This window comes from Acartia tonsa, chromosome 14, assembly GCF_053477335.1.
Source record: "Acartia tonsa isolate MP-2025a chromosome 14, ASM5347733v1, whole genome shotgun sequence".
Lineage (NCBI taxonomy): Eukaryota > Metazoa > Arthropoda > Copepoda > Calanoida > Acartiidae > Acartia > Acartia tonsa.
Genome location: NC_137273.1, coordinates 25,853,661 through 25,874,385, shown reverse-complemented (window position 1 = coordinate 25,874,385; position 20,725 = coordinate 25,853,661). Strand labels below are relative to the sequence as shown.

At 31.3% G+C, this 20,725-nt stretch overlaps 2 protein-coding genes across 5 annotated transcripts in view; both read right to left on the bottom strand.

Annotated features, from left to right (window-relative positions):
* mGluR (metabotropic Glutamate Receptor) overlaps positions 1-20,725 on the bottom strand; it is a 154,126-nt gene that overhangs the window by 34,632 nt on the left and 98,769 nt on the right. The window contains exons 17-24 of the mRNA XM_080147549.1: positions 19,535-19,631; positions 15,630-15,736; positions 14,544-14,644; positions 13,707-13,752; positions 11,622-11,693; positions 11,207-11,263; positions 5,216-5,348; positions 953-1,055 (exon numbers count right to left, since the gene is read on the bottom strand). Of these exons, the coding sequence (XP_080003675.1) occupies positions 953-1,055; positions 5,216-5,348; positions 11,207-11,263; positions 11,622-11,693; positions 13,707-13,752; positions 14,544-14,644; positions 15,630-15,736; positions 19,535-19,631 (716 nt within the window). The remainder of the gene's footprint in view (positions 1-952; positions 1,056-5,215; positions 5,349-11,206; positions 11,264-11,621; positions 11,694-13,706; positions 13,753-14,543; positions 14,645-15,629; positions 15,737-19,534; positions 19,632-20,725) is intronic.
* LOC145305762 (uncharacterized) overlaps positions 1-20,725 on the bottom strand; it is a 260,360-nt gene that overhangs the window by 193,078 nt on the left and 46,557 nt on the right. The gene's annotated exons all lie outside the window — the stretch shown is intronic.

Sequence of the window (20,725 nt, the reverse complement as noted above, 5' to 3'; positions counted from 1 at the left end):
CTGCAATAATTGGGTTATCTGCTGTACACTTTAGGAAACTAGAGCTCGAATAGGAAATTTATTTCAGCTGATCACAAATTCTGTTCTATACCAGGGATAGAGGGACTTCTATGTTATAGAAAAGCTACTTTTTTTTCTAAATGATACATGATATTAAAACGATATTGTAGTATATTTCCCATATGACTTAGTAACCGATAAATATCCGCTTGATAAGAGCCAGTTCTTAGACATACTGAAAAATCATGTATTGTATCGTATAACAGACAATTTTCCATGAATTAAAAAAATATAAGCTTAAACCCCCTAAAGGCTATCAAACTTGAAATTATCTTATAGCTTTTAGTTTTACTATTCGCGGTAAATTGTCTATAATACGATGTGATGTTACTTTAAGTCAAAACCCTGTCAGAACATTTTGTAGTTATAATGTCAACATAAGTATGTAAAATGAAGTCATAGTTTGTCGATAATAACCAATGACCAACTATACTTAAGTAGCAGCATGTTAGATAATGTTTAATTTAAAGATTTTTAGTGCCATGATTTGTCTATACCTTTATCCCGTAAAATTTGATTATTAAAGTTTTCCTTTCTCTCGGGGTTTCGTTTGCAAACTTTATTTTACAATCATAATCATTCTATACCTGTCAACTACTAGAGATTGTATAGAATGATTCAGAGAGGGAAGGAACATTGGGCTTTTAATCACACTAGTCCCCAAAGTCTTAAGAAGACCTCAACCCTACTAGCAAATATTCCCAATGATGATAAACTAAATTACCCCTTCTGTAGATAAAATCAATAGTTATAAAGTTTACACTACTAGTTTAAAACCAAACAATCAAATTAAATAACAAAGTTTTTTTTAGAAAGTATTGAGAAAACACAATTTTATTCCATTTTTTCCCCATTGTCCCCTCCCTCTTTAGGTATGTCTATATAAGATTACCTCTGTAGAGTACAGATGAACAGACCAGGTTTAGCAATAAGGAAGAAAGTATTTAGAAAACACAGCAGGATTCCGCTCAACAGGATGTAACTTAGCTCCCGACCTGAAAAACCAACATTATTATTATTGAGACAAAATAACTTTATTTTCAAATTCACAAGGATGATATCATCTATTATCATCAATGATCTTTTGTAGATGACATTGAATGATGAAATGACGTGCAACCACAATTATGATGTACAAAAGGACCCTTTTCTTACATACACACATATGGACCAAAATTAACTTACAGAGTAGCTTAATATTCATATTTATATACAAGCAAATAAACTTTACCCAAAATTGTGTAGCACTATATGTACATTAAAGTGGGTTTTTTACATAAATGTTGATAATTCACTTGTGAACTATTTTGGAATCGAATCTCTTAAAGTCTAGTGTTTAATTATCTCTATTACACATCGTAAAAGGTTATATTGTTTTAACTTGACGGGATGCCTTCGCCATTAAGCAGGCTAAAATCATGCATATTCTGCAGACGATGGTCGTGGAATCAAAGTATTAATCATAGTACTAGTATGAAAAAGATTCCTAATTTTTTTTGTTGAAAAAAATATGAAACTAGAGGCTTGCAGAATAGGGGTGAATCCAAGGTCAAGTTAAGGGGGGGGGGTTGGTTTGGTTACACACCTCTGGTCCTGTGCACGCCACTGTATGAAACCTTTATGTAAACAAATCTTGGGCTATATGTAAGTTTTATCAAGACGATTCCAATTACGTCATATACGTTTCGGAAAAGAAAAAGGGAAGGGGAGAAGAAAATTTCTTCAAAAGAGATGGGAGAAAAGGGAAGAGATTTTCTTCCCCCCTTCTCTTTTTATATGACGTCACAGGAATCGTCTTGCTCAAAACTGGGACAGTTTGGGGTTTGTCTACTGAAAAATCTTGTATCATTTCATGCTGAGAAATCGTGTAAACGATGTGATAAATAAATATTCCTGAAATAATATTTATCATATAAGGCGTAGAGAATAAACTAAATCTTTCAAAAGTTAGGAAATTAAACTAAATTTAAAATTTCCTCAGTGCTATATAAAATTAAGCAACACACACTTTTTTTTGGAAAATTTGATAATCCAATATTTTGTGTAATAGGAAAATTGTCTAGAAGTAAAAATAAATTGGGCCCTAAGGTAAATACGCTCATCATAATCACAACAAATAAATATGCTAGCACTAGCAAAATATCTACTGAAAAAATAATTATTTCATATCTTTGGGAATTTTGATATTATCAATATTCAGGATATTAAAAAAAAGATAAACACACATACATTTTCTTTATATGTTCTCTAGTGTAAAATTAATCGATTTCTTAAACCAGATGCGTACACATAAATTATACAAGGGAAGGGGATGTGGTGAAACTAAAGGAAGATGGGCATCAAATGAACCTCTTAGGAATATGTTTTATTTTATTATAGTAGAATTTGATATTAAATTTTTTAATGGCGAGACTGCTATATCATTTTAAATTACTATCCGACCGTCTGCAAAAAAAAAACAGAATTGGATATTAAATATCCTTTGCTACCATTCAAGATAGATGGCTAATTTTTTAAAGAGAATCACAAAAGTATAGCGCAAATTTTAAACATATTAGCTTGTCCGTTGGACAAACTAATACTGTATATTAGGCATTTACCATAACCAATTAATATCTAATCTAATGCTCAAAATGTACGTACTAATGGCTAATTAACAAATGAGTTTGCTGTAGTATTAGTAATATCTTTGTGTTTAAACCAAAAATGTTAAGCATTGTTTGGAAAAATATCTTTCAATATTATAAAATAATAACCTCACAAAATGGGGAAATAATTTCTTTGAAGAAAGTTTTATATGTACAATAAAGGAAAAAATATATATTATTTCTTTTCAAATTTTAAAAAATAAAAGAACAATGATGACAACATACATTGATGATTGTGCAGTATTAAACAGCAATTTAGAAAACTTAAATTTTAATAGTCATATATTTTATGATCATATTTTATTCAGTAGCTGAATATATCAATCATTTTAGGGTATCACTTTTGACTTCAAGAATTGGCCGAGATAGTCTTCACAAGATATTTCAGCAGCATCGGTTTTATAATAGGTTCTTTAAGGAATTGAACCCTAATCATAACGTGGTTTTAAAAACCTTAATAGTGTAATTTAAAGTCAAATATCCTCTCCCCTTCCCTTCCTTCAACAAATCAAATTAATCCAAAATTTACGAATGCTTGATAGATGAACTAGCGGCTTAAAAAAAAATTAAGGTGAAAATCGTTAAGGACCATGGAAATCTCCTTCAAAAAAGGACCAAGGAAATCTTCTATAAAAAAAAATAAAGGACCAAGGAAATCTTCAGCAAAAAAAAAAAAAAAAAAAAAATGGGGGGGATTTTTTGGTTTTTGGGGGGGTGGGGGTGTCCCACCCCCCAAGAAAATAGCTTAAAACCACCACAGGACCAATAGGTAAATACCCTGAAGAGTATAATCCGATCGGTTCAGTGGTTACTGAGATCTTAAGGGACGGACAGACAGACGGACAGCCGGTCAGACGGACAGACGGACAGACGGACAGACGGACAGACATCGTTCTACTTTGTATTATAGATGAATAAAAGAAATATGCTGTTTAATATGTACTAACTGCAAAAAAAAATAGCAATCTCTCATGAATAAGAGCTGTGTAGATAGTTATAGAGGAGCCCTACTGGACATAAAAAGGCTAAATCCCTTATGTTACGATTAAAATACCTTCCTGATAGAGAAATTGCAGACTTGAATGACCAATAGTAAGTATCATGGTTTTGTAACCACCTGGAAGGGAGGTAATATTTGACTGTAAATTAAACTGGTACCCAAAATTTTACAAACGTTCTAACATTTGTTTATTTATAATCCAGCAAATGATCAAAATTTTCCACTGAAAAATGAATGGTTCAAAACTACAAACAATTTTTTAAAAATACTAAATTCAGTGCCACGTGCTGTTCATTTGAAATACAGAGAAAAAGATTTATCGAGTTTATTCAGCAGAACAAAGGTTGTCAAATTCAGGGTTTCCAAGTTTACATATCAATTTTACATTATTTTTTTGAATAAAAAGTATAAAAAAACTAATTAATTTAATATTTTCTAAAATATTATCAATAAAAACGTTATTTGGGTTCACCAATATAAAATATATATTAAAAGCATAATGTTATTTAAAAGTTTGTATTACAAACTAATGATTTCTTTATGGTCGTATAAATTCATATAAAAACAGTACAAGCAAAGTCAGAGAAATAAGTTAATTCTATTCTTCCATTTTTATTTCTTTATTTTATTTACTATTATGTCATAACCTCCTGGAAAACAGTCTCAAGTTTTGATTTAATGGTTGACATCCCCGACTTGATTGATGCGAGTCTAGCTGTAGCTTTATGCAAGGAAATAGAGAAAATAATATTATAATTTGTGTCTTTTAGACCTTACCAACGCGTTTGATGATGCATTGCTATAAATTGTTTTTGATATATTTGAAAGTGTTACTATTTTTGATAATAGCGGCTACTCACCTAGAGGCCTCTAGGGGCACTTGTTGTGGTTGGATGTTGAATTTAACCCCTTTAATTTTAGTGGTACCCTCCTCCAAAATAGCTATATACCTTCTCAGGACCTTTGAGAAGCTACACTATAAAGTAGAACCGTATCGGATAAGCGATCACACAGAGGAAAATAAGTTTAGAAATTTTTCCACTAGGCTGGCATCTTTTAAGTAGTTTATAATTGAGAGAAGCTTAGTATTGGTCCTATTTGTTTAAGGTTAGTCTCTGATAAAAAAAACTGCCCTAAACAATACATCCTATTAAGGTTTATATCAAAGTATGTGCAATATACAACATAAGTTATAATTTTAAACGTTTAGGAGCAATTTGCTTATTCATTTATTCTAAGAAAACTTGAGTAGACTAAAGCAGATCCTAAAAAATCTAAAATTTTCTATAATAGTAAAGTTCATGTCTCTACTAGGCTTTGATTCTACAGTGACTGTATGCAAAAAAAATCCGGGTTTAAATCCAATATCTAGTATGAAGCCAGTTAAATAGACTAAGAAATTGAACCATTAGCACCGAAAGTGAGATAGGACAGATAACTATGTTCATAAAAGTGTTTCAGAGTTACAGAATAATTATAGAGTATCTGCTTTAATAAAAATGTATACCTGAAGCTCTGACCAATGGAGTGTCCTTGTGTTTGAGCAGGACCAAGATTGTAAAGATAGTGAGGATAATGCCAATAGACGCCAGGACTAGGGGTACTATGGCAAACACTGAGGCTAGTGACATGTACTCAACCTAAAATAATAGAGCAGTGTGACCAATATATTAATTATTAAAATGTAATAGTTTTATTACCAATTAGTACTATGAAAAACATTGAGTCTGGTGCCATTGTATAAAAAGACAGAGCAATGTGACCATTATAATGATTATATTAATGAATTTAAGTTAATGTTTTGTAAAATGACAAAGAAATACTATAGCATTAGAAAACACTACTGAATTGAATTGTTGGTGTCAACAATCTTTGAATATTCTCATCTTTGTATTAATGACACAATCCTAAAAAATCTTCTACACGCCTCTTGTTTCTTTTGTTGTAATTTTGAAAGAGCTATTAATTAAAATTAGTTTGTTCACTAAAATATTTTACATTTTTTTATACAAAGATAACTTTATTATTATGGAAAGTTTATACCATTACAAAATACGAATCCTGTTTTGCTATACATTTTTTTGCAACTTCTGAAAGGTATAGTTAGTCGTACAGACTATATTTACTATATATGTAGAGTGGCACTGTAACTTAAAAATCAAAATATTTCTTCTACAAAATTTAAATTATTTCCAAGATAGAGCCTTACTGATTATCCCCCCGACCCTTATTTATGTAATAAATTAAAAATAAGGGGTTAAGATAGTTTTTCTTTGTTTGTTTATTACTTTAGGTCAGTTTAGATAGGCATATGGGGTAGCACTACAGGTTTAGGCCCTTCAAGGGTTAGACTTAGGCATAGGGAAAAAAATTTATCATAACACCCAATTTTGAATAATTTCAAACATAAGGGGGAGTGGAGGTGCTCAACTAGCACTTTGTGTAAAAGAACCAAATATGTAACTGAAGTATATGAAAAAGAAATTGTTCCCACCCACTCTTTTTCAGTGTAGCTTATGAAACTTATATTTACCAAATTAAATATTTGTTGTCATAGTAGCATAAATAATCGTTGTATGTCTATCCATTATATCAGGTCGTTTAAACATGCTAATATGTGAATTGTAATATATAATATTCATCTTATATTTTACACAGATATGCTATAGTTTATGAGGGATCTTGATAAAATATCTTCTAGTATATCAGTTTATGGGCTAAACTACAATTTTAAGTAAGTTGTATAAGTTGTAAATCTGCATAGTATATAGATACACCTTTCATAGACTGTACTTTGGCATCTAAGTGATCCACCAGTTGTATCCTGGATTTAGGTTTAAACTAAATCCTCAATGCAATATTGGTGTTCGATCAAACTTAAAAAAAAAACATTATAGTAAAAAATGTTCAATTTTAGCCAATTGTCAGCTAGCTGCTTATACAGTTTTTGGTTTTCAGTAAAGATTTGAATGAACAATATTCTATTCTTTTTGCATTTCCTATTTGCATAACCTTTAAACAGGTTCTTTGCAAAATTGAATCAACATGTGTAGTATCTTATCCTTTCAGCTAAGCTTAAAGCCAACTCAAAGTTATTTGTTCAAGTAGACTAGAAGCTATCTTGTCAAGGAATATCTTATAAAGACAGAAAGGGAGAAGGGTCAGAGGCATTAATTAAGAAAGCTTTTGTATAATTCAGTTTAAACTTAAATATCAATGGTTTTTCTAGTTGTAAAAAAGTTTTAGTTCTAATATTTGTAAATTTGATCTACCTACCTTTATCAATGATCTAAAACCTCAGAAAGTTTCTACATAGTTATCCACCAAAATTATGAATTTTAAATTAATTTCACTTGTTTCATATGATATGTTATTTGAAATTATCAAAACTGAAAAAAGAAGTTTTAGAAACGAAAAGAAAATTTTTGTGCCCGTTTAGAAAATTAAAAAAGTTCTAATGTAATGGAAAGCAAACGAAGTAGCGGGTTTCACAGTAACTCTTGACAGGTTATTTTGGGTTAGTTAGGTTAGGTAATTGTTAATGATTTTTCCACAGGGTTATATCCCCCCGCGGGGGCTAAAAAAGGAGAAAATCTACTGTTAAAATACGACTAAACCACCTACTTCGTTTTTTTCTAAGATCTAATTTCTAATATAAATTCAAAAAAAAATATTTTGCCGCTAAAATGAACTAATCACTTAATTCTGTATAGAAAACTCATCCAATAATACGTTAGCATGTAAACAAGGAGACGCGTGATTAGTTGTTTAGCGGCACATTTAGAAATTAAAAGGTGTATCAACGTAAATAGCAGGGCTCTGCAGCCGCGTCAGCCGCAACTAAGTCTCAAATTAAAAATTCATTTGGATGCCTTGATATTTTTTAAAGAGGGTTTGCCATATTTGGTTTAGGTGTTTAAACCGTCTGATTTTTTAAAATTGTAAAAGATTGATTTCCGTGAGTCTTACAGGCGGATGCCGAGCCCTGGTAAATAGAACTTTCAAATCTCAATTTATTAATTTTTTTGTTTTATAATTGTTTTAAAAACTTTTTCACAACAATAATTTATTATTTTAAAAATATTATGCAACTAAATAAAAGAAATAGAACTAATTAATCACAACGTAAAAAGGCCTCATAGTGCTTTTTGTTTTGTTTAAAATAGTACACCTCATTGTTTTAATTGATTAAAAGAATTTCTTTTGTTAAAAAATTGTGACGAAGATGGAAGAAGAAAAACATTTTATTTATTCATTATTTTTAATCAGCAAATATTCCATTGTTATACCAAAAAAAAAGATGGAAGATTTTTATGGATCTAAAGGAATAAGATAAAGCAATGCAAATTGGTGTACATTCCCAATGATGTTACACAAAATTAACCCATCTTTAGATTACAATTAGTGGTGTAAACGATTGTACACTCAACTTATTGACCCAATCAATCAAAATTCAATAGTCCCCAAAATTGTTAAGCCAACGAATAAGAAAACGTGATTATAAAACTTTAGAGACTAGTGTGAAAAAACAGCTCAATATCCCCTCCCTCCCTGAAGATTTTTAGGTGCATAACATCTTTGTAAATATCCCCTTCCCCCACCTTCCTTCCTTCCTTCGTACAACAAAAATGTTGTATACCGTTATTAGAGAATATACACTTATACTACAGGGTGCGGCACCTAAATCCGGACTTTTTTAAAACGGCCATAGCATCAAAATTACTTTACCAATCAGGACGTTTGACCCCACTATAAAAAGCTTAGATAATGAATGACCTTTTAGCACAAAAAAATCTTTGGACGAAGATGGACGTGCATTACGAGCTGGCCGCGCATATGTTCAACAAGGCAGATTCGAAATGCGCTGGTGGTTTAATCTTGATTCTCGATTAGGGCCCACTAAATCTGGCCTCAGCCCATCTGTAGGTGAGATATGCATATGAAACTTGCTGGAGCTACTGTTAGATACATAAGTAAGACACTAGAAAAGACTAGAGCTCTCTATCTGAAATGGCTTGGCAGTAGTACTCCAGCAAAGTGAAACGTGTCAGATTTTAAAGATGTCAAAAACGTCGAAAATCATGAAAAATTGTTAATATTTCTCGGTTCTCGATTTCAGGGACCCATATGGAACTTTAAAACTCATTTTAGAGTATGAATTGCGCTTATAACCCTAGCTGAATCGTCATGCCATTTCCAAAAAGGTAAAAAACTTCGTTATAGCTCAACTGTGGTCTAAATGAGAGCCTCCGTGTCTAAGGGTAGCTTGAAAGTTGTGTTAATTTGGACCCTGCGGTTACTCATGTTTCTACGGAAATGTGGCCTCCAAGCATCCTGATCTATATACTATGCAGATTTACAACTTATACAACTTACTTAAAATGCACCTGTAGACATGCCCATATCACAAAGACCTCCTTCATTGCCACTACCAAGGAGAACTACGCCAGCTTAGACAGGTACATTTTGACCTGGGCCTGCCGGCTGTTGAGGAGGCGGGTAAAGGCAGCGAATGAGACTGGTGGCCATTTTTTTTGAATAATCTAATAGTCAAATACCTATTCTGTCTCTCAATTTTTAACCCTTACAGATCGGGGGGGAGGGGGGGCTCCAAGAGCCCCCCCCCTCTAGTTTTTTCAATCTAATTTCTTTTGTAGGTGAGATGGAGTGCTGTGACTTCATGACTTTTTAAGTTTAGTAATTATACGTCGGCAAGAGTTGATTTTATTAGGATATCTGGTCTGTGTCGGTCGTGGTGTCCGGTCAAAGTCGGTTGGGTAGCACCAAAATTAGAAAAAAATTCTAAAAAAATCTTAATTTCTACATTATGACTTTTGTGTATAAGGAGAAACCTAAAATTTTTTTGGTGAATACTTAGATATCAATGGCCTTCTGAGAAAAAATGTGTTATGACCGTTTGACCGCTCCCTGACCGACTTTATGACCGATTTTTGTCCGGCTTTTACTACAGACATATATCATGAATATCGTGGCTTCTATTACAGCTAGAGTCCTATAAATTTTTTTGGTAAATCCTTGAGCAACATCAAACAGATAAAAATATTAATCGGCGCCGCCAACCGCCGTTTTACCGCCGTAACCGCCGAAAATGGCGGTTTCCATTATTTGCCGTTTTTTGGCGATGATCAGAAAAAGTAATTTTTTTGTTATGAAAAATAAAAGTTCGTCCTAAAATTTGGTCATCCTAGCTGCAAAATTGGCCGCTCTACAGCTGTAAAAGTAATTTTCTCTAAAAATACACATGAACCACCAGAAAAAAATTTTACGTCTTTATCTGTAACAGGAGCCGAGATAGAGGGGGGGGCTCTTGGAGCCCCCCCCCCCCCCCCCAATCTATTAAGGTGGGAATTGGGGCCCGAGCTGTAAGGGTTAAAATTCAATAAATCTTTAAAATTGACGATTCTATGTTCATTTGTTTAAAAGTTAGAAAAAGTCCGGATTTATGTGCCGCATCCTGTATATGCTTTCAATTTTACTATTTTCTACTTTTTATTGTTCATATTTCCCAGGAGGGAGAGAACAACCAAACTTAAATCATAAACCCCCTTTCATTTTCCTAATCTCTAATTTATATGTAGTTAATCTTTGTTAAATAATATTATGGATTACATATGAAATACATCTACTCTTCTACATATTTTCATTCTTTTATCTTGTTTTAATAAGATGACAACAGTTTGTAGTAGAAATGATGGTTTTCTACTTTAAGGGGAGGTCCATCTGTAACATAGAGCTCTCTTTTATAGCTGATTTAAGTATATTATTTTTGTATCGTTGTCAAACTTTGCATGAAGGTTCATATGAAAATTTTGTGTTTTTTGCCCTTGTACATTTAAACCTACGTACATTCTCGGTCTACTGAGTTACAGTCATCCCCCTTTTCACCCTGCATTGAATGGATCTTTAATGACAAAATAAACCAAATTATGCGGCAAAAATTGGATGTTTCCTTAGATTTTCTACAATAATACTAGCACAATAGATAGTCAGTGCTTTGTATACTGGAATTGTCATGTGATTTGACTAGGATGAGGGTTTTAGAAATGACCATAATTTGGCTGCAGATTTAGTGCATCCCCCACAAAATTAACAGCATCGTAGAAATATTTCTAGCAGATTTTTGAAGATTCAGAAGAAAATTAAATGCCCAAGAAATAAAATAGCCTAAAACCACTCCGGGGCTTATGTAAAGCTGAGCTGAAAGTTTTACTATTTCCTTTAATTTCTAGGATGTTTTAAATATTATTTTTCATTTTAAAATTTGAGTTGTTTAAAAATTAGTTGAATTTCTAGAATTATTATCAGAATAAATGACAACAACTCCTATTTTTTATGAATAGTCAATAGATACTTGAAGAAATTCAAAAAAATGTTAATTTTCTCAAAGAAAAGTCAACAATATTCCAAGAGATATGCACACACCTAGATACCTTATTAAGCTTTCATTACAATATCTTTACAAAGATTAAGAACTCACCTCTATATCAAAGCATTCAGTTTTGTTTGGGAAAGGCCATCGTCCAATACCACAATCCTATAAACGTAACAATCAGTACAGAATTGATAAAGAAACTGGTCTGAAGAGCATTTGTAAAAGAATATATTTGCTTTACTATTTATATAGTATGTTCATTTGGATAACTATATGAGCGTCACAAGAAATATTTTCAATTCTTCAATTATTTACCAAGACTTTTGTCTCAATGTCATCATACATTTAAGTTATTATTTTCCTATCCGCCGAAAACTATCTATCAAACCATTTGATATTTTATTGATTATTTCTTGCATATCTAAGAAGAATAAAACTATTTTGGTTGGCCAATAAAACTACACAAGACAGGTTTTTCAACACGGTTCAGAACAGGTTTTACCTAGTGGCAAATATTTACCTGGCAGGTGTACTCGTCCAGCATGAACTCGTGATCCAGACAAGTATTACACACCCAACAACAGGTTTCTCCCTGAAAAATAACAAGATCTCAGGGATGGCAGAAATTTGGACTGTAACTTAAACGTTATCTTATTCGTTGGCTTGAAAAATTTTGACACTCTTATAGATTTTGATTAGTTGGTTCAAAACTAGATATCTCCAAACTCGTAATTTTGATTATTATTGGAGATGTATGTATATATATATTTTTATCATCAATTGTGAGAGAGAGAGAGATATAGGAGAGAGAGAGAGAAAGAGAGAGAGAGAGAGAGAGAGAGAGAGAGAGAGAGAGAGAGAGAGAGAGAGAGAAAGAAAGAGAGAGAGAGAGAAACATGATAGCTATATATAAATCACGAATCCTTATTATAAGATACACTTAGTATGTAGCATAACTACCAGACCGACGGTCAAAGTAAATTATGTAATTTACAGTCAATTGTCCTTTTTAAATATTTTTTTATTATGTTATTGTTAATATTTTTTAAAAACAAATTATGATATTAACAAAATACTTAAGTCTTCTTAAAATATAAAATTATGCTATTATTGTGTGTAAAAGTAAATATCAAATATTAATAATAAAATATTGTTATTATACAGTTAGGAGGTTGGATTACATCTGCTTAGCTTTCTATCTTTTTTTTATGAAAAGAAAATGATGATAATAAATAAAATTGCCCCTTCCTCTGTTTGAAATTACAATTATATAGGTATTTTGTATTGAAAGGGACAAAAAAGGAATTTAAAATCACCACAAGACTTGAATCTGAAAGTAAAATAGTCTAAAGACATTGCAGTACATATTTGAAGCTTACATAAAATAAAGATTTTATTATTTCAATATTGTGATCTTAAGCTTCAGACAAATATAATAGGATTGGTTGAAAAGTTAAATACTGCTTGTTTGAACCAACTATCATGATTTGATAAAAGAACTTTATATTTTTAGGTCAATATTATGTTCTTAAGAAAAGAAATAGGCTTTCAAACGCCTAACTCTAAATATACAAATATTTTATAAGTGGTGTGCCTTTACAACCGCAATAATATCACATTGTCAAAAAAATATCCTAGTATTCAAAATAGTAATGTTTTCTTCGTGTTTTTCCTTTAAGATCTCAATAACAACTGAGTAATGACTTAATTGAGTTCTTCATTTAAGGGATGCCTCTTATAGGTCCCTGTATTGTTTAAGTCTATTTTATTTTAAATGATGGGTTTTAGATTTAAATTAAGAGCCTCTATATGCTAGGTGCGCTGCAGCTTGTCATGCATATAGCACAAACTATCCCTTTCCTTTTTGCTTAACGTACAAAACAAACTCCCCTTCTAATTTAATTGCCATGTGGATTTTAGTGGATTTTTTTATGAATCACAAAGCGGAAGTGAATACACACCTAGCTACATAAGTTAACATTTATTTACTTACGTACAGTGTTATTGTTTTAAAAATAAAACCTTTTTAAATATTAAATATTGTATTTGGTTTCTTTATATTTTCTAAAAGCTTTACATTAGTGGATATTGATATGTTGTTTACTAAAATTTAGTAATTTTTTCCAAGAAAATTTTGAATAAGGATGATATTGACCTGTAAAGCGACGGAAAGGGAAGGGAGAAAGCAAAAGTATGGCTTAAAACTATCCCAAGACTTAAATTTAAAAAGCCTGGGACCCATATGAAGCTTTCCTAAAAAGTGTTTTTTAGCAAGATTTTAAAGTATAAAAATGCTTAAAACTTAATGTGACAAGATAGTTTGATAGTTTGAGAGTATCTTCTCAGCAATTAATATTTTTAAAACTTAAAGTGCTACACTATAATTTATCAATTTTTCACCATAGTAAAGAACTCCCACCCCTTATTTTGAAATCAGATGAAACTTAGGGGGTGAATGTTTGTTTCGATTTAGGTCAAGTCAGATTAGGTTTTATGATGTTCTTGATACACTACAGGACCGTAGAGTCACTGAATGGTTATGGCCTCCAGTAGAGGTTAGGTACAGGAAAAAACAACAAAAGTCCAAGAATTTTGAAAATCTTACCTCTGTCATTTTCTTAACAGCACCGGGCCCACAAGGTTCGGAACACCTGCAAGAAACATTTAGTCAAAGCTTCATACTAGAGACGTTGATAATGTATAAGAAGTCTTAGCTTATAAACAGGCGTATCTCATTACTGGAAATTTTCATGCAAAGACATTACTATGGACTTAAATATCAGATGATGTGCAAAAGTTAAAAAATTCAGTATATATATTTTGCATTGTAAAAACTTTTAGACAGTCATTTATCAGATGGGTGTGAAAACAGTGAACAACATATCTTCCTAACATAATTTTAGGTAGGTGTGGACATCACCTTACAACACACTACTTAATACATGTTATTTACTTTGAAGTTTTCAAACTAATCTTATTTGTTAGTTAATAAAGCCTTAGGGAAAACAAGAAGAACAAAATCTATTTGGCTCCTACTGCATTGTAATTTAAATGATTCAAATCAACGAGCAAATAATCCATTTTTTGTTTTGGATGTTTTTTGCTATACTTTTCTTTTTCCTCAGTCTTCATGCTTATTTTCTTTTCAAATTGCAAATCAGAATCTAATTTGTTAAGATCTAAACAAATAAGATTTATAGTCAGTTTAAGTAACTATCTATCTATCAATCTATCTATATATCAATAGTTAATGTTCGTATGTCCTACCGTTTCTGTGCTTCGCTTTTATGGATGTTGTCATCCTTGTTTAAATGTATCTAAATGTCTTTTTCTTTATCTATGTATCTTTTCATCTATCTTTCCAGCTTTCCAGACATCAACCTATCTATATACCTATTACCTATCTAACAATTTTTTATCTATCTATCTAGTTTGTCTGTACCTTGAAATAGGTAGAAAATCCGTGCCAAACTGTGCGATATCAGAGCCCCATATAACTTCATTTGGATTCATCTCTAGCATGTTGAACCATTTTCCTATTTCCTACAGAATAATAATTATTTACAGGGTGTCCCCATAATTTCCTTATTTCTTAGAGAATAATAATTATTTACAGGGTGTCCCCATAATTTTCCTACTTTCTACAGAATAATAATTATTTACATGGTGTCCCCATAATTTCTCTATTTCCTACAGAACAATTATTATTTGCAGGGTGTCCCCATATTTTCCCTACTTTCTACAGTATAATAATTATTTACAGGGTGTTCTGTTCACATAATGTCCGTATTTAATATATAAAAATAATTATCTACTTGGTGTTAAATCAATTTCCCATTTTACCTTTCTCCTACAGAATATTAATCAGTTACAGTGTGATTTTTTGCAAAAATATTATTCTCAATCATCCATATAATGACTAATTATTTTTAGGGCGTTTTAATAGTATTGTTTCATTTTGTTTGATTAAATTTTGTCACATAATTTAAAAATTACAATTTGCAAATCTTTTTTGGACACCACTTGAGATCTTCCTCTCCATAAATTTAGGTTTACAAAGAGATTTTCCTACTTGGCAAGTATGAGCTGGGTTTTTAAGTATTAAATTGGAAAATCACCAACAAAATCTTACAATACCAAATAAAATATCTTAAACATTTTATGATATTTTAGGTAAAACAATCTTCTGCAATTTAAAAACATTTAGTATTTAATATTGATTTTGATTTTGATTGGTTGGATTTTCTAAATTACTTTTTAGAACCAACCTTTTACAAAATTGTTCACAAACAAGCAAAGATTTTTATACATGCTAAAGGAAAATCAATTAATATAGATGAATTTAAATAAGACACCTGCCATACCCTGAACAGAATTCGGAAATTTCCGCTTGGATGTATGACTGTAATTTAATGCTAAAATACTTATCACATACGAATGAAATAACGTGTTTATAACAATTCACTTAATCTCATTCAAATAGCTAAGAATTCTATTATCAAAACGCAATGACAAGAGTAAAGCTTACCTTATAATCATACCCAGAACCTCCATTTTTCTTCTGATAATTGAAAATTCTATATCTGGCCAACCCGTCGCCCTTCTCGTCAAACTGTACCGTACTATTCGCCAAGTCTAAAATATTTTAAATCCTTAAAATAAAGTAACAAGATCTGTGTGTGTGTGATCTCTGTAACCGCTGGACCGGTATGGTTGTCCTTTACAGTGAATCTTAATATAGGTCCTGGAATGGTTTATATCTTACAACCACCCTCCCAAGATAAATCGCCCAAAGAAATAAAAAAACGCTCGATTATTTTCACCTGTTCTATTTAAAAGTAGGGTTAGCTTAACCCCCCCCCCTTCCCCCTCTTTACCCCAAGGGGACGGACATACCAAGTTATAGAGGTTCTGCGTTATTATAAAGGTGGAAAATCCGGCCACACAATGTGTTTTGAAAATCCCTGCCTAAGTCTGTGATTGCTGGAAACGAGGATAAATTACGAGATTTTTATTACAGAGAATTACTGCTATATATATATACTTTGTATCATAGATATATAGTTGTTGCTGAGAAAGTAATATATTTATTTGTCTCTCTTTGTATATAAGTAACAGGATCTCTGTCTTTTGTGCCGAAGGATCTCGCTAACCACCAACCCCCCCTTTTTTTAAATTTTAGATTTTAAAAAAATTAAAATGTAATAAAAATTTGGGGGGGGGTATTTTTCTAGGGGAAATTTCTTCCTTCCCGGGACCTATAAGAAATTACCCTGTAAAGGAGAACCATGTAGGTTAAGCAGTTGGCGAGATCTTTTAGTACAGAGAGACAGACACACAAACATCTTGTTACTTTAGTATAAGGATAACTTATTGTTAGCTGTTGGTGAATGATTCTAAATGTATATGTATGGACATGTAATAAGATTTTGCAATTTATCGAAACCGTTTGAGTGTTTTTCTGCTCTTTCTATGTTATGGATGTGACGCTAAATATTGATTGGTTAGTACAAACTAGTTGTTTTTATTTAGGGGTAATATTGTCTATCATAAATGGGAGTGTACATCAAATAATCCTGCATTGTCTTATCCCCTAAGGTCCAGTATCTATCTGTACCCCTGATTCATTGGTTAAGCAGAAATAGTGAGAATATATATTGGCTAGGGATTTATTAAATGTGTCTGTAGAATTGCAGATTTTACCAAGGGGAAACTGATATGTAAGTTGTACTGAAAAAAAAACAAATTTTGCCAAAGACAAAACATAGAAAGAAAATAACAAAAATATTTGAAATAGCATCTTATTAGCAATATTGGATGGGTTCATTTATTTTCACAGTAAATTTTTATATGTTATTTTAGATTAGGTTAGGTAAATGTTAATGATTGCCCTGCAGGGCTGGAGCCCCCCGCAGAGGCCATAAATAGGAGAAAAGCTACTGTGAAAATACAACAAAACCAGTTACTTTGTTTTCTTTCCATGATCCAGAATACCTGCTAGAAAGATGCCTAAGCTGTATCCATTAAAGTGTAAAGTTGATCACAGATACACGCAACTTATTTTGAAATAAACTGTAAATAAGTGGCTTGTTAATTACTTTAGAGAAGGTTGGGTTAGTTTATTCTATGTACTGGATAGCCACTCAGGTTTACAGTACTGGATGTATAGGTACCATAGGGTTATGTGAACCTAAGTAAGAACAACCAATAACAAGACTTTATAAACGTGGTGAACCTAATATTTTCAAAATAAAACCTACGAATTTCATGAACTATGTTTCACTCCCTTTGACTAAAAAATACATAATCTTCTTATTATTTTTAGACATCAATTCAAATTCCCTTTATTCTTGTGATATTAATAAGCCCATGGGAGACATAAAATTAGAGGATTTAGTGATGATATTGTTGGTTTTCTTAGGTAAATAAATATACATACTTCAGAACTAGACAGCATTGACACTTCAAGCTCCTTATTAAAAACAAATTTAAACCTCATTTTATGCCCAAGGTATATCAATATTCATTACACAATATAATCTCACTTTATGAACTGCAAGTTAAAAAAAGTAAAAAATGTCTAAAACAAATCTTAACCTATTAATTGTATCCTAACTTAAATCAATAATACATTATTTGCTTTAATGCAAACTAATTCTAATTAAAACTATTCAATAAACCCAGATTTTTTTTTCTTAATAAATAATATGCAGGACATGTGTATAACTATTAATTTGTCTCATCTTCTCTGGGTAAATAAATAAACATCAGTGTAAATTGTAATCTCAGGATTGTCCTGTCTGAGACTGGAGGGAATAAATTACATTTAATTTGGTGCCTTGTACCTAACAGAAAGCTAAGATAAATATTTGGTGAGAAATTGGCATTCATTGTTTAAGAAGTTATTCTACTTTATACAGTTAGGGAGTTGAATCCATTTTTATAGAAGCAGAAATATAATCTATGATTATGGTTTGGACCCTCTAAAACTGTAATCTACCCTTCCACTTTCCCCTCTCTTGGTGAAGATATCTTCAACGCCGATACGATTTTTGAAATATAAGATTCCACTTTTGTCTCTCTTGTTAAAGATATCTTCACCAAGAGAGGCAAAAGTGGAATCTTAAATTTCAAAAATCGTATCGGCGTTGAAGATATCTTCACCAAGAGAGGGGAAAGTGGAATCTTACATTTCAAAAATCGTATCAGCGTTGAAGATATCTTCACCAAGAGAGGGGAAAGTAGAATCTTACATTTCAAAAATCGTATCGGCGTTGAAGATATCTTCACCAAGAGAGGGGAAAGTGAAAAGGTAGATTACAGTTTTAGAGGGTCCAAACCATAATCATAGATTATATTTCTGCTTCTATAAAAATGGATTCAACTCCCTAACTGTTATAAATACTATTGTTTGTGAGTTCCCCCATATGGATAGGACTCTGTACTTACAATGAAATGGCTCCAAATGATTAGAATTATATTTGATAATAAGGAAATTAATGATCATAGGGAGGGATAGGGGGAGAAGTCTTTTGGGCATAAATTAAAGAACTGGTTATCCCATCCCCCAAAAAGAGATATTTCTAATTTAAGACAACCATTTTAATTAAATTTAAAATTGCTGATTTTTAAATTCATTTGCTTACAACTTTTAATATTTATGTAATAATTGTTTTGATATTTAGATCATGAATAATTTAATGAATTTCTATAAAAAAAGTTTATTTTCAAACCTATACTAAGGAATTAAACTATCCATCTTTATATGTTTAATTTTTGATTATGATAAAAAGCCAAAGATGAAATTCCCCCGAGAATATAAATATTATCAATTCCAAATGTATATATCAATTGAAAACTTTAAAAAGTAAGGATCAGTAGTTTTTTTTTAGAAAAAATGGATATAATACTAAACTTAAATCAGTTGCTGAACTTTTAAAACCAAGGTTTATCCTTCTTTTGAATTTACTTTTGCTGTTGCATAATATCAAATTGGGATTTGAAGTTTTAGAAAACTTGTATAGCCAAGTATTATTTTTTACCTTCTAGAAGGAATCTGAAGGGATAAGAAAATGAACAATTGCAATAAATTGATTTACATTCTTAATAATGATAAAAATAATTTGCATTTTCTGTGGATTTGAAATATTGGTTGAATAAATTTGTCACTGCTAGTTTAAACCAACCCACCAACCAAGATTTTTAAAATTTTCAACACCCAAGAACCAAAGATTTCGAGCTAATTAATGCAAGTGTAATAAATTACATCCTATGACACTTTTATGCCTTACTTCCTTGCACAGTCATAGGATTTTTTCAAGAATAAGATATTGGAACATCTCTAAAAAATAAAATTATATACTAATTGTTAATTTGCTGATCAATTAGAGTATGAAGTAGCTTATATAGTAAACATTAAAAATTATGACTTACCAAAGAAGTTGACTTTGAGAAGATATTCTTTATAGAAGCGCCCACCATCAATACTTTTCATTGCAGGACACACGCTTGGATGCCAGGGACATACAGACTGAAATTAATAAAATTTAGCACCTTTTCTACACTTTATCCCTGCAAAAGATTTCTTTTCTAAAGGTGGTAAAAGTGCCTTGTAAAGAAGGGGTCATATTACTTAGTTTTGGCTGAAGTATCTGTATTAACAAAACATTCCCTAATAATATGACGTTGATCTGAAAAATTCAGCCTAACATTGTAACATTTGATCAATTTTAAATTTTTTTTTAAAGGGCAATATTACCAGCTTTGGGTATAGTCCTATTTGTGACATCGTCTCTTAAAGGGCGATTTGACATATTTTTTACATAACATTTGATAGGTTAGGTTAGGGGATATAAATATGAGAAAAGCTGCTGTGAAAATACAAAGAAATGCTCCTTTAGAGGCGTTGTCATGAAAAGGACTAGCCCCCAGCTTCTTTTCCTATATTACATTTACTTAACCCTTTATGCACCACTGATTAAGAATTTAATAATACTTTACTGTTCTTTTGGTCATAAAATATGTTATTGCTGTAATACAAACAAATATATCTCATTTTTCCAAATAAAGGAAATGTATTAGAAAAGTGCACTATATACATCACTTCTCCCACAAAAGTTTTTCATTTTATTTTCACTATCATTTAATGAAAAAGTTTTTTTTTATTTATTTCCTAGAAAAATAAGCAGGGTTAAAGATGTTTGTAAATTCTAGTTGTTAGTGATGTGTTGAACTAATGCCCTAATGAATAGGAATTAGAAACAACATGCAATAGAAATTAATGCCTTTTCATGTTGTATACTTTTATTTGATGAATAATTTTCAACTTTATAACATTTTCTAATGAACAAAGGTAACATGTCATGACAAATGAGTAGATATAGCAAAATAACAAGGATGCCAACATCCATGAGTAGCGATGCTCTAAAATTATGGATGGATATCTGAAAAAAAATTAACTTTATTGCAGTTTCATAAAAAAAATATTAGACTAAAAAATCACGAAACCGTGTATATTTTATAACGTGAAAATCTAGGAACCAATCAAGCACCTCAGCAAATTAGCAAATCTTAATGATGAAACTTTGAGGGGATAAGTAAATTGTTTACTTATTTCATCCCTAA